This window comes from Syngnathus floridae, chromosome 2 (assembly GCF_059516105.1).
Source record: "Syngnathus floridae isolate MCC-2025c chromosome 2, RoL_Sflo_1.0, whole genome shotgun sequence".
NCBI lineage: Eukaryota > Metazoa > Chordata > Actinopteri > Syngnathiformes > Syngnathidae > Syngnathus > Syngnathus floridae.
In genome coordinates, this window is record NC_142414.1 from 27,093,771 (window position 1) to 27,119,364 (window position 25,594).

The 25,594-nt window shown below is 40.0% G+C and overlaps 5 protein-coding genes and 1 long non-coding RNA gene across 6 annotated transcripts; 2 read left to right on the plus strand and 4 right to left on the minus strand.

Moving 5' to 3' along the window:
• The first annotated feature begins 975 nt into the window (after nt 1–975).
• On the plus strand, nt 976–3,907 carry LOC148402958 (galactose-specific lectin nattectin-like). The gene is made up of 7 exons (XM_088369698.1): nt 976–1,074; nt 1,260–1,322; nt 1,404–1,431; nt 1,521–1,609; nt 1,717–1,851; nt 3,414–3,510; nt 3,674–3,907. Exons 2-7 carry the CDS (start codon nt 1,260–1,262, stop codon nt 3,751–3,753), a joined length of 492 nt encoding a protein of 163 aa, XP_088225824.1. The 5' UTR covers nt 976–1,074; the 3' UTR covers nt 3,754–3,907.
• Nucleotides 3,908–6,114: 2,207 nt separating this feature from the next.
• Nucleotides 6,115–16,666, plus strand: LOC148402959 (uncharacterized). Its single transcript, XR_015857240.1, has 2 exons — nt 6,115–6,599; nt 12,278–16,666. It is a non-coding gene; the product is annotated as an uncharacterized LOC148402959 (long non-coding RNA).
• On the minus strand, nt 9,856–11,423 carry LOC148402960 (C-type lectin LmsL-like). Its single transcript, XM_088369700.1, has 7 exons — nt 11,376–11,423; nt 11,174–11,230; nt 11,057–11,072; nt 10,893–10,978; nt 10,656–10,790; nt 10,298–10,409; nt 9,856–10,127 (listed from the first exon to the last, which is right to left on the minus strand). Exons 2-7 carry the CDS (start codon nt 11,228–11,230, stop codon nt 10,042–10,044), a joined length of 492 nt encoding a protein of 163 aa, XP_088225826.1. The 5' UTR covers nt 11,376–11,423; the 3' UTR covers nt 9,856–10,041.
• Nucleotides 16,501–17,872, minus strand: LOC148402961 (galactose-specific lectin nattectin-like). The gene is made up of 7 exons (XM_088369696.1): nt 17,781–17,872; nt 17,623–17,679; nt 17,516–17,543; nt 17,353–17,438; nt 17,129–17,263; nt 16,928–17,039; nt 16,501–16,762 (listed from the first exon to the last, which is right to left on the minus strand). Exons 2-7 carry the CDS (start codon nt 17,677–17,679, stop codon nt 16,680–16,682), a joined length of 501 nt encoding a protein of 166 aa, XP_088225822.1. The 5' UTR covers nt 17,781–17,872; the 3' UTR covers nt 16,501–16,679.
• A 150-nt stretch (nt 17,873–18,022) lies between these two features.
• Nucleotides 18,023–20,729, minus strand: LOC148402962 (uncharacterized). Its single transcript, XM_088369702.1, has 4 exons — nt 20,331–20,729; nt 20,153–20,187; nt 19,787–19,911; nt 18,023–19,313 (listed from the first exon to the last, which is right to left on the minus strand). The coding sequence occupies exons 1-4, from the start codon at nt 20,428–20,430 to the stop codon at nt 19,265–19,267; spliced, it is 309 nt and encodes a 102-aa protein (XP_088225828.1). The 5' UTR covers nt 20,431–20,729; the 3' UTR covers nt 18,023–19,264.
• Nucleotides 20,730–21,516: 787 nt separating this feature from the next.
• On the minus strand, nt 21,517–22,923 carry LOC148402963 (galactose-specific lectin nattectin-like). Its single transcript, XM_088369697.1, has 7 exons — nt 22,855–22,923; nt 22,681–22,743; nt 22,566–22,584; nt 22,367–22,449; nt 22,141–22,275; nt 21,882–21,993; nt 21,517–21,799 (listed from the first exon to the last, which is right to left on the minus strand). The coding sequence occupies exons 2-7, from the start codon at nt 22,741–22,743 to the stop codon at nt 21,720–21,722; spliced, it is 492 nt and encodes a 163-aa protein (XP_088225823.1). The 5' UTR covers nt 22,855–22,923; the 3' UTR covers nt 21,517–21,719.
• Between the last annotated feature and the right edge of the window lie 2,671 nt (nt 22,924–25,594).

Consider the following 25,594-nt stretch of genomic DNA (forward strand, 5'->3'; position numbering starts at 1 on the left):
CCGTGTTTGCTAAATGTCTTAGAAGGCTAATGGAGGATTAGGAACCCCTTGAAATTATATTAGTTTTCATGACAAACACTCATACTCTGGGTGAGCCCAAAGTTTTGAACGGAAGTGTATATTCTCATTTGTCCATATATTTTGACATTGCAATAGTTAGTCAACTTGAAGTTACAATCAAACATATAAACTGATTTCCGTACACGTCTTCTGGCGCTTCATATGTGCTTCGTGAATTGAAATATTCCGGCTGTTGACACGCCCATCGGACGTCAGGGGGAACTTCTTGACCCCATCAAAACAAGACGGCTGGATCAGAGAAGTTTGTTTCCATCACCAAGCAGCCCTGGACCGTAACTGGATTATTATATATAATATTGTACAGGATTCACCACAGAAAATGGAGCTCAATTTGTTCAAGTCCCCATTTAAAAGGCATTTCAAGTGTAAATAGCAAGGGAAAAAAAATATGGGATTTTGAAACGGTACATCTGATTGAGGAAACAATTGAAGATTTCATTGGCGTGCTTATGAAATATGACGACCAGGACATGAAAGCTGCACCTGAATTTTTGTCTTAGAGCCAAAATCCAAATCGCTATCTATCTTCAGTATCAACCCAAAACAGGAATTGACCTTGCTGTCCCAATACTTTTAAAAAGGACCGTAAATGAGTTCACAAAACAATCAATAATGATCAAGATGACTTTTGCGCTAATCGAATTGTAATCTCTTATCATCGGCGGTAAATGATCGCCATTGTAAATGAGAAAGTGTTCTCAATTGACTGATCTGGTACAAGATTGAATAAAAAAAAAAAAGATGGGTGTGTGCCGCTGTTGTCATAGCACACTTGGGATGGGAAGGCAAGTGTATAATTAAAATAATGCAGGAACATTTTTTGCAAGGCACCGCCCTTTAAATGAAGCGGCCTCCTTCACGATTGGTGTCTTCTAATTAGTTTGATGACATAATTGACAGGTCTTCATTCCAGAAGTGTCTCAGAGCGCATATATAAAGATTGCATTTCATTCATCATCCGACTGCTCAGCACGAAAGCTTGCAACTGTAGAGGTAACATTACACACCTTTTCTTTTCTTTCTATTTTTTTTTAAATCAACTATATGCGTGTCTTTTTCAATATTTGATTGTAATATGAGTGTAACTGATATTGAAAGTTTTTTTTTGTTACATAGATTTTAATATGAGTGTAGCTGATATTAAAAGTTTTTTTTTTTTTTTTTGGGTCATTCTATAGATGGAACTTGCTCTACGCTTGCTGATTCTCCTGTGCGGAATCACTGGACTGTTGACTGGAGTTGTAAGTCACTTGCTGAATTGATTTTCACAATTTGTTTTTCAGTCTAATTCCAACAATCTGTTGCTTTTTTTCTCTTCACAGTGGTCTAAACCTGCCAAGGAAAGGAAAGGTTAATAGCTGTGTGGATTCTTAAAGAGTCTTAAAATGTCTTGGTTTTTGTCTGATATCAAATTCAGTTCATATTTTCTTCCTAAATAGTGGAAAATTGCTGTCCTAAGGGATGGACTCAATTGGATTGTCGCTGTTACCTTTACCAAGGAAAGGGTCGGCAGTTTGCAGATGCAGAGGTTTGGCAAATATTCACACGCTTGCTTGCTTGCTTGCTTGCGCAACTTCTTCACTGCTTTCACGAAGTGGTTTTTCAATTTGGCACTTTTGTTGTTTCTTCTTGTAGAGCATCTGCAATATTCTTGGTGGGAACCTTGCCTCTGTACACAGTGCTTTGGAGTATGCTGTCGTTGTTGAATTGATCAAGCAATCCTCCAACTCTACAGTTGATGTTTGGCTTGGACTCCACGAGGCCATTGAGGTGAAACACATCCTAATTCTTAACACATAAAGAGAGAAATATTGTTGATTTCATATTTTATTTTATAATATTGATATATGTTTATAATATATATATTTATGATATATATATAACGTTTTTATATATATTATATTTTATTTGATAATACTGATTGTGTATGTTTAAGCTCAGTTGATGGGATGGATCTTTTTGTATGTGATCTGTAGCTGTTGTTTTCACATTTGGCCTTTTTTTAATCCAACCGCTTCACTTTCATCTTCGGTTCAAGATCAGATACGTTTTGGACTTTTTGAAACGCAACCGCAGTCTGAATGGAATCTACGGAAAATGGGGAGCTGCCATTGTGGAAGAAATATATTTGACTGGCAAATACGTTTGAACGTACTCGAAAAGACATTGGAACGTACTCACAAATACGTTCGAATAAACTCGCAAACATGCAACGTACCAAATGGAGAAATTAGCAGCATGTAGCAGCACTTTTCCCATGATCCCAAAAATGATTGACTTGTGACAAAAATTATTTTCTTTTAAGCATCGGGCCTTTATTGTATGAAAACATTGAAATATTAAGAAAGTCAAATGCTGGATTGGGAGTTCTACGGTTTTATTGTGCCTAACCCGAACCCCCCAAAATGCTAAGCCAAATCCTTTTCTTCTTCTTCTTCATGCCTGTGAGTCAACACCATGTGACATCACAGGAAAAATGCGAACGTTTTTGTAGCATTTAGCAACAAGTACATTCGTATTCATATTCGTATTTATCAGTTTGTTCAAAGGTACTTGCGAGTATGTTCAAACGTACTTATTTTTAACTCCACATTGTTAGCGCCACGCTTCTGTATTGGCCTTCTGTGTCAGCTTCCACCCAACAAATGTGAACGAATCACAAAGAGCTGCTGTGTGAAGCTACTAGATGATTTTGCACAAGCTGCAAAGTGGATATGGCAGCTTCTTTCCATTCGTAAAGCAAGCCTGCTCATTTTTGCCTACTTTTCGGCCCCGCTATGCATAATCATGATTCTGCTCTGCGATGCAAGAAGCCAGCAAAGCCAAATGAGGCTGAGAGTCCAAATGTATCTTTCGTTCATTTGATTTAATACACACCTGAATATCTGGTGATGACATCATTGGACCTACATTCTCACTATGAGTGGCCACTAATTCATTCGCCCCGAAATTTTTTGGGTGGAAAAATGACAAATGTTTACCTGATTACACTGGAGCCCCACATAGTGACTTCATCTATTTGTTGATCCCCTCTCCAATATTTCCCCCCAAATGTTTTGGTGCATTTTGGGGAAGCAACGACACTTTTTTTCACGGAAAAGTATCAGCTATTTATCAGTGGGTTCTTTTGTAGAACTTTTGAGGAGTTTACAGAAAAAAACATGTTTGAATTTTGTATTTCATTGGTTGTCAATGATTTTCTATTGACTGGTCATGGCATATTTTGCGGTGTTGATGAAAAATGGTCATTTCCGCCAGCCCTCCTTGTATTATGTTGTGACAAACCTACTTTTCATATGTGGCTCCTGTAAACGTGTTCTCTTGACTTCCAGGATGACGCCTTCTTCTGGACTGATGGTTCCGATGTTGATTTCACTGCCTTCAATGGTGATGACGATCCAGGAGATTGTATTGAAATTGAATTTGACGGTAAATACGATATAATAACTTGAACAGGGAAAATGGTTACTTATTAATTTACTGTGATTGTACTACTGCTAGTTTTCTCAGTGGGCTATTTAATACTATTGAAGGAAATGACACACATTGGTGCCTTTTCATTGTGGTCACACTGTTTTGGGTTTTCTTCTAGATAAACTCTGGGACAATGACAGCTGCACTGACGAAAATAGATTTGTTTGTGCTCGAGATGCTGACCAATGCGAGCACTGAGTTGCCCTCCCAAGCTCAAAATCGACAAGAATACCATCTTCAGTACTGGGATTACTCTTCTTAAATCTAAAGTCTAATGGCGTCTCTTCTCTTTGGTATATGACAAATATTTCAGTTAATCAAATCAATCATGCAATAAAATATTCTAGCATCATCAGATTGCATTCATTCCTCTTCAAAAACATGGCGAGTCGTGTTGTCCAACCTTTTTATTTTTTTTATCAAGAGTGGTGCCTTGAGATACAAGTTTAGACCACACGTAACTCATAAGTGTGTATCTCAAATCATCTTCCCCTATTGAAATGAATAAAAATGCCATTCATCTGTTTAAGCCCCCTCAAAATGTTTGTCATGTGTTTCTTTGAGTGAAAAAATAGCACACGTAGAAATTATTCATCTTAATAATGTTAGGCGTTAGGCGTTAAGCGTTAGGAATCATTTAATTGTTTTATTTTTTGGAGAAAAAAAAAGGCATTATGCACATTTTAGTTGTGTCGTCTTGGAACGCTGACCTGGTTGTGATTTTTTTTCCTGTCTGTGGTCACCACTATTCCGTGTTCTTGCCATTTGTGGGAAATGAGTCTCACTGTGCTATGCTTCGCTGGTGTCCACTGGCAGACGGACGGACGAGTGGTGTGAGCATGACTGGGGGTCATCTGCATCTGCCTTGGGTGTGGTCAGTGAGAAGAAATAAACAACAGCAACACGATGGAATTTTCACATCATTTAAAAAACTTCTTAGAAAGATGTCACTTAGACTGCACGCTGTTGATGAGACTGTGAGAAGATTGAAAATATTTTTCATTTGCACGTTAAACTAAGGTGTGTCCTTTGACTAGCATCATTGTCTATCCTGTAATGACGGAAGCTATTACGCAAGGGTCATTATATTAAACAGCTTTAAGCAAATGTGCCTTTGTTTATTTGACCTCACCCTAACCAGTGTCACATGCTTGCATTTACGTCGATTTATTTTTATTGTTCTTAATTTGAAACTTTTATTTTGAATTATATACATTTTCGTTGATTTGATTATAAAAAGATTCAATTGGATTTTTCTATATTTTTTAAATATAGAAATACCACCCTAAGCCTCGCCCCAAATCCAATAAGAGAAAAAACACGATGTACACTTTCTACCAACCTTATGACTCTTAGCGTGAACTATGGTCACAAATTCCTGTATGAATGGCAGCCAATGTTCTGTTTACATAGTAACTAGCTGGTTGCGTGAGTCTCAGTGACAGACGTCAACAATTTTCAAATCAGTTGTCACAGCTTCAAAGACAAAAACTATTTCCTACTAAGGTAGGCAGATGCTCTGAAGTTAGCAGTGACAACAATCACGTTTAATTACTTTTTGAACTCTGTCCATTCAATGAGAAATCGCAAAAGCTCGTAAGTACCTACACAGTCATTAAGATGTTTGAATGTTGTTGAAAGAGGTTGCACACAGTCATTTATTTATTATTTATTATGACCCTTCCCAAACCCAAAAGACTGTTGGCCGCGTCAATGCGTAAAAAATGATCATTATCATGGAAAATCCACTTTTTTTGCTTTTATATTCGTTTTATTGTGCACTAGGAGTCACCAAGATCGTAGAAAAGTGTCATCTATCCCTCCAGGTGTTCCAGAGATACTTTTATGATCTGTTTGGGGGGCTATTTTTTTTACTCCGTTCAGTTTTCTCCATTTTCTATTCCGTATTTTTTGTCTATTACGTCAGTGGTCCCCAACCACCGGGCCGCGGGTCACTTGGGCTGCCAAGCCGCACGGGATTTTTTTTTAAAAAATTTTTTTATCGACGATCAATTAATTCAGGTCAAGACGCTCGTCCCGGTCACGTGACATGTTTCCCCAGTCGAGCCCGCAAAGCTAGCAAAAATGAGTAAGAATTTATTTTGAAAAATATTGGCGATACTCTCCCAATGACATCCGTCGGTTCAGGTCAAGACGCTCGTCTCGGTCACGTGACATGTCACCTCAGTCGAGCCCGCGAAGCAAGCAAAAATGAGCAAGAAACAGAGATGTTTGGAAAGAGAAAAAAGCCCAATGAGGACACGGAAGAAGAAGAAGAGGCTACCACTTCTAAGAAAAAGAAAGCTGCATCTAAAAGAAAGTCCGACTACAAATATGGACTTATTTATCGCCACGGTGACTGACGCGCCAAGTAAGCCCACTCTGTCCAATATGTGGCGACTGGCGACAGGCTATAGCTAACGAGGCAATGAAGCCTTCAAAAGTGCATTGTGCATTCAAAGACAGACCTTAACCACTTCGGGTGTCTCCGATTCCGCCGGCTCGTTTCGGAGAAACAAGCTCAGCGCTCCCACTAATTCAACGTAATGGTGAGTTTTATTTATATGTCGTTTATACTTGTTTTCATGCCACTTGTATCATTTTATTTCCTCATATTTGTACATTTATTATAAATGTATTATTTATTTATTCATATAAATGTATTATTTATTTACATTAAGGCCGGTCCGCGAAAATATTTCTGATACGTAATCGGTCCGTGGCGCAAAAAAGGTCCACTGTATGACGTCACATCCTTTGAGGCGGGACTACCAAACAAGGTGGGTTAGGCCAAACGGTTTCGCAAAGCCGCCATCTTTATTACGCTGAGTGTTAGAAAGGTTCCTATGTTGATGCTGAAAATCAATATGTATTTGGTGTTGAATGTTGGAAAGTTACGTCACCCCGCCTTAAGTCTCGCGTGAGTTACCTCATCTAATCGCGATGGTTGCAGCTTGGGCGCAGCGGTAAGTTACAAACGGGAGTTCGAACTTGCTGGTATCGACTGAGCGTGTTGCTGTGATCGTGTGCGTCTTTGACCCAAAGTGAGTATATCCATTTCATTGTTACTACTGCCCACTGTTGTGCCGTTTGTCTGATCGCGATTTGTTTCGTGCGCGTGCCGTTTGAGTGACAGTTAGCCTAGCATCGACAGCCATTACGCAGCGCCACGGCCACTAATGGTCCCCAGCAAATGTATTTGTTTGTCTTGATGACTTATGTTTGGTGTGTTGTCTAGAGTATTTCATTTCTGCTTATTTTAGTATATTGGAACACTTACGTCCAGTCAGTTATGTCGTGTGTGCTGTCTACCAGTGTTGTGTGACGTCAGAGGTCGAGCGTTGTGATTTACGTGCTGTATTTCTGTCTGTTGCACAACCACACCCTTCACACAATCCACACACTCTCCCAAGAATCACTCACACACACGATAATTCATGAAAGCAACCAAACTGAAGCACGTCTTCCCTGTTCTGAGCGACACCCGAGGGCGAAAAGAGCATAACCTTCCGAGCCAACCCCTTATACAGTCCTCAGGCTCCCCAACACTGAGAGACTTTTGTAGTCCAAACAGCTCCGAGAAATCAAAATGTTCCTTCGTTGAATGCATCAAGCCACATGATTTATTACACCGTCCCCCCAGCGTCAGAACCTCAAAGAAATGCCTGGTGAAATCCCTTTTGTCAAGCAGTGTTCTCACAATTGTGCGCAAAGTTCTGCTTGTTCAAGGACGAGCGTTTCAGAAATCTTTTGTCAGTATAGAGAACTTCGTTTCGTTGATGGTTCAGTTCCTTCAATATCTGGAAACGACGGACACAGTAAAGCGGTGAGCTTGAGATGTGTTCCGGTAGATTTCTCGGTTTAGTTGAAGCCGAGCCATGCCGTTGGAGTTAGACACCCTAAAAAAAAAAAGAAAATCAGCAAAACAGCAAGTGAGTGAGGTAAAGTTTTGGACGATTGCCCTCTTAAACGTTCCTGCCAGTCGCCCTGAGGTTAAATGGCATTTTCAAAAGAGTGCCACTAATAAGTGGAAAGCATGGCTAACAACTGGACTTGTAGCATACCATCCAACTACGTATTAGTGTCGTCAGTGGTGTAGGAAGTGCTTTATCCTTTTGACTCATCAAATAATGACATGCCCTTTGTATTGCGAAAGAACAACAAAAACACTACTGAGGTAATTATAGCAAAGCACCTTTGTGCTTTGTGGTTTTTTTCCCTTACGAGACGTAGAATGTTTGAATTGAATCATTTTTGTAGCGGACAGCATTAAACAAATTTATTGAACAAGAGCATGATTGGAGAATATCTTGTTTACTAAAGTTTGGGTCATCCTCCATTTTCCTTTTTTTCAAGTCTTAAATATCTCAATCAGTCAATCTATGAAGATCTCAGCTGTGGATGGGTTGATTTCTCTGTTTACACGTTCTCTTTCCCTCATGTTGTCATCTGCGGAGGTTGGAAAATATAACAAGCTTATTTTTGACAAAAGAAAGTCCACTATTGCTTTTCGAATGAAGAGCGTTCAAGCAAAATGGTGAAAACTTCCCGTGATTTAAGTCATAGAAAAAAAATGTTCCCCCCCCCCCCAAAAAAAACAAAAAACAGCACAAATAAAACCCAAAAAAGAACATGGATTTGACTCGCGTCAAGAAAAAAACTTGAAAAATGATGGCACTTGGCCTGTACGTCAATGGTGACACTTTCGGAAAAGATTGGAAAGAATCTTCCATTGCACATGCATGTTGAACTAAGGTGTGTCCTGTCATTTACATCATTACTGTCTAAGCAGAAATGACAAGAGCTATAAAGTTAGACTAATTAGTAGTGTTGGCTTGCGAGTGAACGCTTCATTCAAAAGAACGAATCTTTTCAGTGAATCTTTTTTCGGTTCATATGACTTCAACCAACATGTAATAACGTAACTTATCCCACACCGTCGGTGTCGTGAATGCGCATTGAAGCTGGTGCCACCTCGCCGTAAAACAAAACGAAGAAGAAAAATGACGTAACTTTCCGTTCACGAACGAGTCGGTGAATTGCATTTCCCGTTCACCAACTGAACGGATCAGTGAGTGAACGAGTGCTGACTTTCCCGTAGCGAACGAGTCAGTGAGTGAACTGCCTTCCCGTGCATCAACGGATCAGTCGGTGAACGTGTTGCGTCTCCTGACGTGAACAGTTTAGTGAATGAACGTGAAGTATGTAAGCCAGAATGTAGATTTGCGATTTGGCTTTCCCATCCAACAACGGATCAGTGTATGGGGAGGGGGGGGGGGGGCGAACGATTCAGTGACCGATTCTTTTGAACGAATCTTTTGAGTTAATTGATTCTAAAGATTCCGTTCACTTAAAATAAATGGAATGTACATCACTACTAATTAGCCTACAGACCCTCTTTTACTCTGACGTCACGTCAGCTAGCGATAAATTGTTTCTTGAAACATCCCTCTCATGTTCAAAACACTTTGGTTCTGATTTTGACGTTTAATATAGGTTGCTTGTGTAAGATCCAGCAGGTGGAGCAACAGTATCAACACCGTTTCCACAATGCTTCATGCCACCTCATCGAACGACTACAAATATAAAATGACCAAATTCTGAAGAAAACAAAACTAAAAGCAACAACAACCAAAAAACACTCCACTAAAACAAATCTGCAGTTGAGCTTCCTTTTTGTATTACTTTCTCTGCCAAACCCTCAAACTAGGGCTACAAGTAGTTCTTCTTCGACTCTCTTTTGGCACTTTGGAACCATAACAACAGGACTGTACAGCATTCCTTCCAAACACCTCAGCTCCTTCCAGGTACACTAAAATATGTCGCTGGCTGTCACAACATAAAAAAGAAATAAATAAATAATGGAGGCAACAAATTGCATGCGTTTTATTTCAACGCAGCCATTATTACGTAATGCCGCAGGACTTCAGGCAAACGTTATTACTGAAGTATGATTTGATTTGTATTGAGGACCGAAAGTGGCAAAATTAAATGAATAAATACACCCTGGAAGGAGTCATGTGTAGTAGATGCGGTTTCTTCTTTTTTTTTAATATATATATAAATAATGTATTCACACCAACGTATTAGGGAATGGCGCCACCCAGCGTATTCGAGTATGTTCGCCACTCGCTCGGCATCTATCCATTTTGTAGGGAATAGCGCCACCCAGCGTATTAGAGTATGTATGCCACTCGCTCGGCATCAATCCATTTTGTAGGTCTTGGGCAGTATTGACATTTACAATTGCCATCCGTCCGTCCAGTGTCTGTATAAAGATACAGTGATGAGTGCCAAATATATTTTTGTACACAGACATTTTTGGTTTTTATTCATTGAAAAGCTAAGTTAGCCGTTCAAATAAGATGACGTGATGGCAATCGTTAAAAAGTGAACGATTCTGTAATGAACATGAAGGATTCCACGGCTATGATTATGTCGTAGTTAGCTTGAGTCAGAAAGTATATTATTAAAGAAGATGGCTGGTTAATGGCTGCATTTTTTCAGCGCAGGCTTGATGCAAACAAACGAGTTTTCTTCCGTGCAGGTGTCATCATTCCACAACGTGTCCGCTAGAGAAAACACACAAACGAGGGTCACGTGTGCTATATGCTTCTTTTAAATATGCAAATATAATAATAGATTTATAGACTATATGACCTATTTATAGAATATATTTTAAATCATCTATATACAAAAATGGCTATTTTGTTACCATGTTAGAATTTGTAAGCATACAAACCAGTTGCCTCAATCTCTACACAGTCTTCGTTTCCTGCATTGTTGTCGGGTTGGTTAGGACCAAAATTTCTGAAATCAACTATTTTGCCATCGGTCCATACAAAGTCATCTTCCTGTAAGATAAAGTGATATTTCATTTCAAAGGAAAGCCTGAGAACACACGAGACAAAGACATATTTGGCAATAATTGAGCTTGTTATGATATTGGAATAGACTGACATCAGTTTCCATCCAATATTCAACCTCTACTATGTCGATCTACCGGACAACCACCGTTCCTTGACAAAATCGGCTGCGGGCGACATATTTGTCAAAGCACACCGAGTGAACGCAAATGATTCAACGAGAAGGTATCTCACCAGAATGGCATCATGGAGTCCAATCCAGGTGTCCACCATAGTACCAGCCCCCTCTCGAATCAGCTCAATAACGACGGCATTTTCCTTGGCGCTGCCGATGGAGACCAAATTCCCGCCGAGAAGGTTGCAGACGCTCTGAAAGAAAAAAAAAGAAAATAAAGAGAAATGATTGAAGCCGTTAAGTTGATCAACTCCGGAATGTCAACCGGCAGAAAACTGTGTGAAAGTCTTCCGTACCTCGGCATCTACGAAGCTCCTGGGCTCGTATTGGTAGATGTAACAATTTTGGTCCAACTGAGTCCATCCTGAAGGACAGTCAGTAACTGCAACATAAATGTTGGCCGTCAAATGATTTCTGTTGTCAAATGGAAGCAAGATTTTGAATACAGCTCGCTACCTACTTTTTGGTTGTCTACACTTATGTGAAGACCATGAAGAAGAAGAAGAGCACAATGTTCAGTTTAGAGAGCCAAAACAAAAGTATCGAGGAGAGTCCTGTGGTCGTACAGCAGACTTACAGCTTGGGACAGTGCGACGATCCCGCAAAAGACCAGCAACGGGTGTAGACGAGACATCTGTGTGATAATAAGGATGAATTTTCAGCGTTTCTTTCTATTGATTTGGATTTGCGTGGTTTCCTAAAAAACGTTTTCAACTGGCTTTATAGAAATCAACGTGCGCGGGGAAAAAGGCAGGACGTCAAATTGAGTGTATGCTTACCTTCGCAGTCTTGACGAGTGATGCTGAGGATGTCTCGCAGGAAAGGTTTTATGCTTTGGCTTGACAGTGATGGAATGTCATACCCTGAGTCACATGACACGTCAGACAAGTTTAGTCAGTTTCTAAAACCTCATTGAAAAATGTGTCATATTTTCCTTAAATAGTATATAGATATTGACCCAAACGTAGGCCATAGCACGACCCCCAACGAGGAAAAAGCGCTTTGAACGGATGAATGTCAGTTTTCTGTATCGGCTATTTTGTTCATGTTCATGGGGAGCTGATGTCCACCTTGGCCAAGATCAGCCCATTCTTTACACAAATCAGGTGAGTGGACATCACCAGTGGCTTTTAAAACAATACAAAAATATGCAACATAAAAAGTAACGCCAGAACGGTCACTGTACACAAGAACTCGTTTTGCTCGGTCCATTCGGAATGTCCTCACGCGTCAGTACCTGGCTTTTGTCCAATTCCGCACCCAAACAAGGCAATTACAGTAAAAATGCCAAACATCCTTGCCAAACTTGTTTTTGAAGAAAATGAGACAGTCTGTCGTGACGCAAAAGACCTTTAATTAGCCCCATAAGTACAGTATGGCTTAACAGCACAGCTGAGGTGTTTTTCGAGCGAGGTGTCAGATAGCGTTCAGTCAGTCTTGTCACTATGGACGTGTTGTCTGCAAAGCCCAAATTAAAGATGACTCAAGACGGTCAACGCCTCCTGATTATCTCTACAAGACCAGATTGGTTTACACTTCTCACCTTATCCAGAGTTCAAACGTAAAAAGCAGATGTCTCCATTTTTTTTTTCTGTGAATTGAGTTGAATTGATTTATTTGGGAATCTAGGTTAAAGCTATTTTTATTTTGGGGTCTGTAGTATCTTTTCTTTCCGTTCCAGTGACTCTCTGGAATGGCCACCGGGCAAGGCTGGATGGTGATAGAAAAAAAAACGTGATTTTCTTCACCTACTCGAAGCAGTCGCCTTCCAAAAATGACATCTTGAGCGTGCGCATGTTGCTGGTCTCTTCTCCCATGTTTATCTTTTTATTCAAGACTTCCAATTGGGACCTGGCAGCGTCAGGGCCTTCATTAAGATACTACCACACCGCAACGATCAATAGACAGCTATGACCAGGTCTCTCTCTCGTGGGCATTAGCGTGACGACGCTTGGCTTTCCTCCCTTCTGCTGTCGCCGTGGTTGTGCAAACCACCTCTGATGATTGTTTGGAATCTGCAATATCCAACCTGTCCATCATTCACTTGGCCGGAATGTTGATTGCTTTTCATCACTCTTTTTTTTCTTTTTTTTTTTGCTCTTATATATTTATTTGTTGTGTTATTTATTCATTATTTATTCAGCACGCTGTTGTTATACTTGTTTACTTGTTTGTCTGTTGTGGGCCATGTCTTGTCACCGTGGGATAGGGGGGAACGAAATTTCGGTTTCTTTGTGTGTCTTTGGCATGTGGAGAAATTGACAATAAAGCTGACTGACTTTGACTTTGTTATCAATCCTTGAAACTGCAACCAGAATGTCTGCATAGACTATTGTACTATTTTGACTTTAGTATCGATAGATTATTTGCCAGCGGAGTGGCAAAACATTTGGTTGGGGTGGCCGTTTCCACCCCTTGCCACCCCGTAAAAGCGCCTATGGTTTCAGTGAACACAAAAAGAGTTTTCATCCCTGTTCAATCAGATGTTTTCATTATTTATTTTTTTTACAAGGTTTTACTTTTTCTTATGGTGTATGTTAGTATTGTTGTCTTTGTTGGTCCAATTAGCACTGGTACAAATTTATTTAATGGCAATTTGAAATTGACAATTTGTTAGGAGAGCCGAGAATGTGGTGATGTTGGATTGCATCAAACACGTTACCAGGGACCAATCTTCAGCCTCTTTTAATTGCGTCATGGAATGTCAGTTATGTCACGTAACACGACAGACAAGTTGAGTGCGTGTAAGTTGGCACATCCCTTACCAGACCAAAAGAAACATTTGTTTAATCAACTTGCTAAAATAATAATATCCATCACCCATTTTCAATCTCACTTATCCCGTTTTGGCTGGCTGAAGGTAGACTCAAACCTGAACTGGTCGCCCGTCAATCACGCCACCTTAATTGTTGCGCGCACGTTCTCCGAGTCAATGCGTGGGAACTGAAATCACGTGGGCTGGGCGGAAGTCAGCCAAGTGAACCATGACACCGGAGATGGACCACAGTGGCTTGTTGAGCAATACCACTATTTTCTGAGTAATTAGAAAGAAAGCCAGAAAAGAAATAGAAATTGCAGAAGCCTTATATGGCGCTTTATGCACATCACACGCTACTCAAAACATTTGAAAAAGCATTCATTTGAAAATGGTGGTTAACCCTTAGTTGCATAAGTGGGTCAAACATGACCTGGTGAGGTTGTTTTTTTGAAATATCTTTATAACAAAAAGTTGTTATCTTTTCATATTCCTCCAAAAACATGTTTTTGACATAATGGCATTTACATTTTTAACTTCCCTTTATTTATACCTTTAATGCATTTTAAGAAATGGTAGTTTTTGTATTTTGACCCCAAACTTCCAAAAGTGGGTCAAAAATGACCCACATGCATTTTCTATAGAAACCCTAACCGTAGTTTGAAACCTTAACGTTAGTTTGAAACCCTAGTTTGAAACTCTAACCCGAGTTTGAAACCCGAACCCTAGTTTGAAACCTTAACCCAGTGCTTCTCAATAATTTTCTGTGATGCCCCCCCTCCCTCGGAAGAAGAAAACATTTTGTGCCCCCCATGTTATTAACATTAAAGAAAACAAAATATAAATAAAAAAGAAAGATCAACCTACAATCAAGAATAACTATTAATAACATTGTTTTTTAGTCTGTAGCAGAACAGAATCAATGTGCATCCCTTTGCCTGAAATTAAAAATAAATGATAATTATTTAAACTATAAACATTCTTGACCAACTGCCAATGTATGCTGGAAAAAATACAATAAATAAACATACATAATATTCAATTAAATAACAGCAATAAATAATATTCAATTCAAAGTAATCAGCACCATTAACTCAGGAGCACAATATATGAAAGATTTGAACCTAGAAAACAAAAATGAATCAAACAATTTGTGCTCAAAATGAGGCAGCATGACCGTATCTGTGCCGCCTGTGCGTATGTTCCGCGCGCTCTACACTGTAGCGCGACTACTCCTTGCGCACACTCTTCCAGTGATACCGCCACTCCCACCTACTGCAGTGGATGTCTAATTACCCTTGAATCTAGTACAGCCAAAAGAAAAGCATGTTCCCTGGTGTCACACGCCCCCCCCCCCCCCCCCCTTGGTATCGCAACGCCCCACTATTTGAGAAGCACTGCCCTAACCCTAGTTTGAAACCCTAACCCGAGTTGTAAACCCAGTTTAAAACCTCGCTTTGAACCCTAACCCTTGCTTGAAATCCTAACCCTAGTTTGAAATCCTAACCCCAGTTTGAAACCCTAGTTCAAAACCCTAACCCTAGTTTGAAACTTTAGTTTTAAATCCTAACCCTAGTTTGAAATCCTAACCCCAGTTTGAAACCCTAGTTCAAAACCCTAACCCTAGTTTGAAACTTTAGTTTTAAATCCTAACCCTAGTTTGAAACCCTGACCCTAGTTTTAACCCTTAGATATACTATAGGTGGGGAAAAAATGACTTGGTGAGGTTATTTTTTTTTTATTTATAAATATTGTCATAATAAAATGATATTATCTTTTCGTGTTCCAGGTATCTCGAAAAACATGTTTTTCACACTCACACACAATTCAATTATTGTTACGTGGTCCTCCTAGATATAATACCTAATATCATAGAAGTGAACAATGAGAAGTGTACTATGAGAAATTCAAGATTCAAGAGTTTGTATGCCAGCGACGAGAAGACTCGTCATTGACATGAATGACATAGGATCCCGTGAACGAGTATTCTCGTCAACTTAGCTTCATTTTATTCATGGGTAGATACGATTCCCGGCCACTTCTCCACTTTAAACTATTTTCTATAAATCTATAGAAACTTGTAGTGGTTAACTCCGACCACTTGATGGCAGAGTTGCACTTATTGGCTCATAGCGAGGTGATGTAAACTGTAAACCCAACCCAAATGGGAGAACAATGGAGTTATGGAGGTAGAAGTCCGGAAGTGAGAGAAAATGGCCCAACGGAAGCGATCGGCTTTCAGGTGGATTCCAATTGAGCAAACCATCGCTCTCCGCGAGTGCTGTAGACCAAAACGATGGTGCGAATTTAGAGGAGAGGACTGTGAGTAAGCGACAGAGATTGCACATATTTCAAATAGCATTTCAAGTCTGGTTAGGAAGTGCGTGGTCCCAGTAGCACTCATGAAAAATTGTGACTCTCCAGCATTTACACTACACTATCGGTGGCTGTTAAAAAAAAAAAAAAAAAAGAAAAAAATCAAAGGATGAAAAATATGGAACATAAAGTCTGATAATCATGCTAAATGTACATTGTACTGAAAGGCGTGTTTGGGATGGTGCTTTCAAATATCTGGCTTTTACCCAAAACATTAATCAGCCAAATGAACATTTCAATCATCTTTGACAAACTTGTTTTGGAACAAAGAGAGCCGCTGAAATTACCTATAGATGTGTTGCTCTCCCTGTATGTGTTATTTGCATACATATGGCGCTCTCGAGGCGGAGTTTCGATTTTTTATTTATTTTTTTCCCCCACCCTTGAGAAACAAACACCGATCTTGTGTGCGCTAGGTGCAGACCATAAATAACTACATAAAAATCAAAAGATAATGTTAGACAGAAACGTAGAATGTATAGTTTATGTATATAATAATACATCAAATAAAATCATTGGAAACTTGACTGACCAGCTAAAGTACACACCATATTTTAAAGCTATTCTACATTCTATCTTTTATTTGATTCTATCTTATATTTCAAAGCAATATTTAATGACAATTACAATCAACATAACATTTTACGGTCCATTTGCATTGCTGCCGAATAAAACAACAAAAGTTACAAATGGGCTTTTGACTACCATTCGATGATTAAATATCATCATATCGGTGCGAAGATTGGAGGGAAGGAATAACACTCAAACATATGTATGTTTATGCTCAGAAAATGGAATTTATTGAAAAGCTGCGGTATCCATCCAAATAGGTTTCATTGACGGCAATCATTAAGAAATGAATGGCTGTCTGATGAACACTGAAGAACGCCATAGAAACTAGCCCAAAGTTGAAAAGACATTATTCAAGATGATATGATGCCAAGATGGCCGCCTAATGGCATTGTTTTTTGTTCACGGGTCTGATGCAAACAAACGGGTTTGGATCCGTGCACTCGTCATCATCCCACAGAGAGTCTGCAAGAAAACACAAACCACGGTCAAGTAGGCCACTTTCAATCGATATTTGATCCACCGTCCAGATTCACCGCTTGCAATATGCCACTTTCAAGCATGTGGTTAAAAAAAACAAAACAAAACCATATTTGATCAACCGCTTGCAATATTCTTAAGCATACAAACCATCGGCCTCAATCTCGACACAGTCTTCAACTCCTCCAGCGTTGTCGGGCTGGTCAACACCAAAATTTCTGAAATTAACAGTTTCGCCATCGGTCCAAACGAAGTCGTTCTCCTGTAAGGCCAAATCATACATTTGAGTAACAAATCACTGACAGTCGCTGAAAAGCTAGCGTGACGCGATTCAATGAGAAGATAGCTCACCAGAATGGCATCATGGAGTCCAATCCAGGTGTCTACGACAGAACCAGCCCCCTCTCGAATCAGCTCAACAACAAGGGCGTGTTCCTTGAGGCTGTTGATGGAGACCAGATTCCCGCCGAGAACGTTGCAGACGCTCTGATGAAAAAGTCGTTTCAGCACTTGCGCTTCGTTTTCATTTGATTTCATAATGACTCCGTCGTTTCCTATGTGAAAGTCTTACGTACCTCTGCATCAGAGAAGGACCTGGGATCATGTTGATAGATGTAACAGTACGCGTCCAACTGAGTCCAGCCTTTGGGACAGTTACCGTCTACAACACAGTTGTTTGACATCAAACCGTTCAGTCCAAATGTTAAATGCGTGTCGGATTTAATCACGGCTACCAACCGTTTTTTTCGTGTCCTTCATGCCTGGACTACAAAGAAGAAGAGCACGGTGTTCAATTAAGAAAGTAAAAGCTCACAACTATGAAATCGTACCACAGTTGGACTTACCGCTTGGGTCAGAGCAACGATCCCGCAAAGAACGAACAACAGGTTCAAAGGAGCCATCTGTGAGATAATAGAATGAATCGTTATAACAATTTGGCTGGCGTCTTACCGTATGAAAGGATTCAAAAAAGAAAAACCCACGCAGGTGTAGAATTGCGTACCTTTGGAGATGAGTGGATGCTGACAATGACGACCGGCAAACGTTTTATAGGTTGGGTTTGAAGTCTGGAATGTTGTAGGCTATGTCATATGACATGTTCAACGAGTTTAGTTTGTCAATCTATGCAGATACACCCTCGGTGGGAGAAATCATAGTGTTCCTTTTCAAAATTGCTGTCCTGTTTCAACTTACGGGAACTGACAACCCATCAGACTTAATTGCCAAACTCAGTTGGAAGCCACGTATGAATCATTTTAAAACAACCAAACTCGGTTGGAAGCCCCATATAAATCATTTTAAAACAAAAAATGTCAAAAGTCGTTTCTACGCTTTATAAAACTAAGGATGTGCTGAACAACAAGTCATTGTATATCATTTATAGCTCGCTATTATTTCCATGTGATGGACAGTATTGTGTTTTTGGAACAAGCATATAAAACACTTTATACGATTATTATTGTTGTATTTTTTTGTAAAAAATATATTATACAAATAAACTATTTCTTTTCAAATTATTCTCTTTGTAAAAATATTTAAATGTATAAATAAATAGTATTTGTTTAACAAATCTTATTTTAAAATGAATATTGGGTTGGATTGACACACTTAGAATGTTGCACCCCATGTCACATGGCATTGACCGAGTCCAGTAGCAAACATTCAGTAGCATATTTATGCCTTTTCCAAATTCACACGGTTAATGATTTAAAAAACACTCTTCTACCATTGGGTAAATTGCTTCAGAATTAAAGTGAGTCATTGGCTACGAATGCATTGATGTAATTATCGACGAAGGCTTGCTTGGTTGCAAAGAGAATGGAAGCAGGTCTATCGAGCCACGATTGATTCATTATATCACTCACCTTTCGTCATCTTACATGAACTGAGCCCACAAATCAGAAAAAAACCCTAATCCACTAAAAAGCATCAATCAATCAACCACTCTCCAAAGTCTTGAACCTAATCTTGCCTGTGCCTGATCCAAACCTACCGTTCGTATTTATTTGAGTTATTTTATTTGAGGGTCTTTGTTGTGGCCCACGTCCAACTTTGAGGACATGGCAGCCGTGGCTGTTTTTGTTTGATGCTCACGGGTTCAAAAAGTGCTTTTATTCTTTGAATCATCTGCTTGTTTCTTATATTACAATGATTCTTGTTCGAATGTAATGTGGATTTTTTTTTTCTATCCCATCTAGTGGTGAACTAATAGAATGTAATGACCTACCATTGTAGAATTCTGAGACAGGGCGCCCCGGGGACGGCTCTCATTTTTATTCCTCGGGGCTAGAGTGATAAATATGTGGATTTAGAAAATCATTTATAAATTTATGTTTGAATGTTGGCGCCGTTTTACAGGGGATTTCCGCCTCTAATATGACATTATGAGTCCTCTCCCACACCCAAATGATGCAACTTGAAACCCTTGTTGTTGCTGTCGTGCAAAAAAAAAAGGTGGGCGGCCATGATGGCGCTTGCTCCCTTCTTCTATGATCTCTTTGTCTTGTTCTTCAGTGGCGTCGTCGACTTCTCTCTTCTATCGCAGTCCAGTGTGGCAGAAGTAAGAAGCACATTTTTAATCTCTCACTGATTGCCAACGAGTGAGTGAAGAGACACAAAGCACAATACGACAACAAAAAACCGAAACCTGCCCCCAACTGAATGCCACACCGAATTATGGTGAAAGTAAGCTGTACCGACAAAAAGTCACATTTTAGTAAGCGTGGAGTACACGATATAAACGAATACTTGCGGCTTTAAATAAGGATGTCTGAGTAAATTGACAAGTTAGAATTTTTGCTGTAAATATTTAACACGTGTTAACCTCTGGGTGGCGCTAGAGAACACCTACCCGTCATTTCTTAAATCTGTGATGGTGAAAATATAACGCTACACTTCCTTCCTTTCATTGGCTGACAAGATTGAGTCTGAAGGATGGATTCCTTTTCTGTGTCAATACGAACTTTTGTAGCGTCATTGTTTTTTTTTTTTGGGTTGTTGTTTTTTTACCGGAATAGAATCAAAGAGTCCAAAGACAGAGAGCCATCCTCCTGGTGAATCACGTCATCAACAGGTGCTTGTTCCTTGAGGCTACTGGTGGAGACCAGATTACCGCCAAGAACGTTGCAGACGCTCTGAAGGGAAATAATAAAGAGAAGCAAATGAGCAGCTCTTCAACGCTTGCACTCGGTTTATTAGCTCACAACAGACATTCAGTCTTCCGTACATCTGGTCGAGCCCTGGCGTCATTTTGGAAGACGTGACGGTTCATGTCCAACCGAGTCGCCTCACTTTTTAAGGAGGGCGAGCACAATGTTCCATTCGGAGACTAAATGACGTATTTACGAAGAGTTGCGTCGTCATATGTCGACTTACAGCTTGGCTCGGTGCAATAGTTGGAGATGAGCCATCTGCGAAATGACAGAGCGAGTCGCTATCATTCGTTTTGGGTCGTCGAAAATCCAGTTTAAAGCTGGCCACGTTTCAGAATTGCAAAAATGTTGTGGTCGGAGGAAAGGCAAAAAAGCAGTCTGAACATTTTGCATCATCTCACCTTTGCGGTCTCCGTGCCTTCGGGAGATGAAAGGCACTGTGGCTTTTATGCTGTGGGTTGGGTTGACGCTTGGAATGTTGCATCCCATGTCACATGTCATTGATCGACCGACTCCAGTAACATTCGGTAGCCTCTTCCAAATTCACACAATTCATGATTAAAAACACTCTTCGGCCATCGGAGAAGTTGGTCCCCGAATTCAAGTCATTCGAGTCATTGGCTATGAATACGTTGATTTCATGATGTAGTCAGGCCTGTCTGTATGGTTGCAAAGAAAAGGGAAGCAGGTCTCTCAAGCCACTCAAAAAAACCAATCCACTAAAAAAACGTAACAAAACTCTGTTTGGTGAACCACTGTCCAAATTCTTGAAGCGAATCTTGCTTGTCCCTGATTCAAAGCTACCGTACGTATTTATTCGATTGATATTTTAGGGTCTTTGTCGTGGCCCATGCATGTCCTTTGTGATCTCAAGTTTGAGGTCATGACATGTTTTATACTCACGGCTTTAAAAAGTGCTTTTAGTGTTTCAATCGTCTTACAATGAAATGTAACAACAGTTGTCTGTGATGTTATGTTAAAGTGACGGACTTTAAGATATGGAATCGAATGGATTAGCTAGCAAATGCTAAAAGTCATGAAAGGCTGACCTACATTGGATAGACACGTTTTCGCACCTAATTGTTCCGCCTGTAACGAATACATTGCTGTCATAGATGGACTTGATTAACTTGTCAGTCAGTGGAAAATTAGCTTTGAGTCACTTCTTGGGTGTGCCATTGATTACTACTATTATTGATTACTATTATATATGCATTATTAACAACCCAGCTTCTATGATGACTATTCAACAAATAAATTCATAAATTATGTTATTGTTTAAGATGGGTGTCAAATACAAAATAAATACAAACAAAACACTTAACATGGTGCATCAGTTGGCACGTGTACAAAAATACTAATGTATAAAAATGTTCTCATCTTAATGTACTCCCCACTGGACTTAACTCCGTGGGTAATCTTATTGTAGGGATAATTGCAGGAAGCCATGATTTATTCTGGTTTATTGTTAACCCTCCCCCAATCTGAACAGGAAGTGGACATTACCTGTCAAACAAAAACGAATTGTGCAGTTGGAGCTGCATTATGAATACCAAGTTGGAAGAAGTTGAAGAAACAAAAAACACATTTCCTATGCAGAGACAGATTCCTTCATTTATTAGTGATAAGTCTTCTGGACTGACCACAACCAATCAATCACAAGTCAACAATGCAGGTGAAGCCAAAAAAAAAACAAAAAAGGTGAAGAGACCTGAAAATAAGACCCTGAAGTATTTTGTTCTCATCCAGAAGGTGGGAAAGGCATCGTGTTAGAAGATATGATGGACTGGTTAGTGTGTCTTGACATGGACATTTTTGGCACAAATATATGGACTGAGATCAAGGCAGCTGTCATCGTGCCACTCCTCATCTGTAAAAAGGAAAATCACATTCAAGCTCCCAAAATGAATTCTGGTTTCAACAGCTACAAAGAAAGGAAATGAAGTATTTACTTGTGCTATCGATGTCCACACAGTCCTCAGGTGCGACTGCTTCATCCGGCTGACCCGTCTCAAAGGCTTCAAAATCATCAGGGGAGCCATCAGTCCAAATGAAGTCATTCTCCTGCAAGACAAAAATCCAATTTAGATTTCCTTTGATTTCGGCTCGTGACAAAAGTGAGTCGGGAGGACCCTTTGGCGTTGACTGTATCCAAATACTGCGACTCAACACCATCAACATGATTCGATCCAAACTTTTGTTTGGCCTTACCAGGATTGTATCATGGTAGCCAATCCAGGTGTCTGTAAAAGTACCAGCAGCTTCCCGGATTATTTCAATGACCACTTGGTTTTCCAGATCACTGTGGATGGAAGCCAGATTGCCACCAAGAATGTTGCAGACGCTCTGATGAGGAAGAAAAAAAAAACCCAAAAGGTTCAATCAACGCATCTAGCTTTGAACGACGTCGCAACGACTGCGTGAAAGTCGTCCGAACCTCGGCATCGGCAAAGCTTCTCGCATCGTGTTGGTAGATGAAACAGCGGTCATTCAACCGAGTCCAGCCTTTTGGGCAATACCCTGCAACACAATTGGCGGTGACAACTCAACCTGAGGAAGGAAGGAAGGAAGGAAGGAAGGAAGGAAGGAAGGAAAGGCAAGGAAGGAATCCAAGCGTGATGTCTCTCTCGACTTACCTTTCTTTGTCTGACACGACTGCGAAGAAGAAAAAAAATGGCAAATCACTGACGATGATCAACAGCACATTTGTTCTTTTTTGCTTTCGGGTTACTGGATCAAATTTGAACTCACGATGCTGCCGAACAGCCCACACATCCCGCAAAGGAGGAGCAAGGAGCGAAGAGCGGATGCCATCTGCGCAATGACAGACAGAAGAAGACAAGCTTGGTCTTTTGTGCCTTTGACAAAATTCGCATGCGTGGTGTTGAAAATGAGTCCCACATGAATTCAGTTGCGTGAAGTTACCTTTGCTGTGGTGACTGACGATTCTTGCGGAATGACAATAAGCAAGCTCTTTTTATACGCAGCCCTGGAATGTTAACTACGGCAATTGTCTTGTCACGTGACACATCTGACTCGTTTTTTTGGGGAGCCGCTCAGGTTGCTTGCGTATGTCGCTTTTTGGCCTTTTAACAAACCAAACTTATATCGAAGGATTTTTTTGCGGATTCCTACATTGAACAAATGATCTTGAATAAACTCAACTTTTTTTGCCAAGTTGTTGCATGAAATAAAATCATCCCTTTTTTTTTTTTTAAGCAGACCTTACATCTGCTTAAAGAAACTCTATCTGGATCCAGATGATTTTATTTTGCGCAGCCACTTGATGAAATAAAATTCAACCTTTTTTGTTGTTTGTTTACGCAGCTGGACACGTATTGCTAAACAAACACCAAAGCAGTTCAATCAAGGCGAATTTATTTGCATACGCCTCCAAAAAGTCACAAAAGGTTGACTCGGATTCATCACATCCCCTATTCCGAACATGCAAAGGATCATTTCTTTTTGAACTCGAGAATTCAATTGAAAAAAAATAAGTGAAATGGTGAGTTTGTTGGGAAAAGAAACAAGTGAAACAACCGGCGCAAGAGAAGAACAGGGTGGTGCACTTGCCTACAAGGAAATGTTCTCCTGACTTAATGGCTTCTTTGAGCAATGCCAGCATTATTCATGAAGTACAAAACACGCCTTACACACCTGGCCACTTACATTTGGATGGACTCTGGTTTCCTTAATTAAGTACACACCCATTCCAAGGTTGTTTGACACGTTGAATGAAACCATGATGATTATCACTCACGCCTGAATCCGCTTTGACGTCATCTCACCGACATTTAAGGCACACCGGTGTGTCAAGGACAATTAGAGACTTCAAGACCATGCGCCATTTTCAAATCTCTTTTGTCAGTTGATGAAAACAAATGAATTGTTTGTTAGCCGGCCCACAATGTGCCCATCCATTTTTGCGTGTCTGGTGAAAATACATATTTTGGGGGATCCCAATCAAGCAGTGCGGCAACTTTAGAAAATGATCCAAAAAAAAGAAATCAGCTTCATGTTTATCAATGCGTAAAATTGAACAGAAAGTCAACCGTTTTTTTTCCCCTCATAACATTCCATTGAGTAAATTCCAGAGCTTGTTCATTGACACTCCCAGGAAGTCATTTACCGAAATGAGCTCAACTCGGTAGCAGATCAACTTTCTCAACAACTCTGTATCATCATGACAGTTGACTTGTTGCAATCATGATAAGTGACACTTTTGATATGTTGGAATTTTAATATCGGACATGGATAAGATCAGTTGTGATTAGCGACAAAGCCGCAAGCGATTACAAAGAGGCATCGACTTCTCTTTCAGGGTCAATCCCAATTTGGCGGCACGTTTAGCTTCCATCTATGACAAAGCTTCACAATTTAGCGTCGCCCGCCGATTTCGTCTCGTGCATTTGCTTTCGATCGGGGCTCATTTGGGTGACTTGAATGCCTTCGACCTTTTCAGAAGTCAGAGAGAAATGCTCAAAGCAAAGTAGTAGGCGCCAACATGCCTGACACTTGCCTGACACTTGCCTGACACTTGCCTGACACTCCCACGCAAAGGAAATATTCTCTTTGCTTCTCTGTTAATTAGCCAGACGTCATAAGACAAAAACACACCTAATAATTCAGTTGGGTGCCGCTTGATAATTAGGCCTGGCGCACCCAGCAGCATGCATCAGCTGATTGGCTGGTATGCTGCTAATTTACTTTCTTGAAGCTGACAATAGCTGTAACCATCCACATTGCTGAGTCCTAAAAAGAAAAAAAAGCAGTAACAGAGTTCACGATCAATTATCATATCAATTACATGATTAAAATGTCAAAGGGACTGTGATGAAATTGAGAGTCTGGGGTGGAAAAGGCAGAAGCAGAAAGAGTTGTTCTCTTTTCTATTCATTAACTTATTTTTAAGCATTGACATCTTCTAACACTTCATCCCTATTCTGACTGTATGTAATGTGTCAATCATTAAGACCAAAAAACGATTATAAAATGTATCTTATACATACAAAAAATATATGTCAAATATAATAGAAATATATAAAATATCTAATATATACATATATGTATATATGCATATACAAAAAATATATATATATATATTATATTCTATATCAATATATATCAGATCAATGACATTGCTAAAGATCTTGCACACACAAATCGTCTGCATAGGGCCTTGTTGTACACGTTGGTGGCCAGTAGGGGGCCCTAGGTGACGGCTGATATTAGTCTTCTCAACCGCACGTCAAGAACCACCGTGCAGTTGAAAAAGAAAAAAAAAAACACACACGAGAAGAATAACTCTTCTTGACATCATGAAAAGTCCAAGTGGCAACCATTTTGACAGTCAAGCTTGAACTCGAGCAGCAGATGGCACCACTGAAGTATTTAAGAAGCTTAAATTGGCAATGCAGGACCAACCAGAGAGAAAAACGTACAAGTGGAGTGAGCAAACCTGTTTGTGTCACGAGCAAAACACCAGATGGCCATCAGGAGCCTTCAGCTGAAGTCCGAAGCTCAGTTCAGAGGTGCAAAAGGAACCCTTACCCTTCTGACACTATTTATTTATTTATTTTTTAGATAGCAAGTAAATTTGCTATCTTTGTACCTGAGTGCATTTCGTGTATGGTTTTCTCATCAAATGCTTCACGGCAGCCTTCTC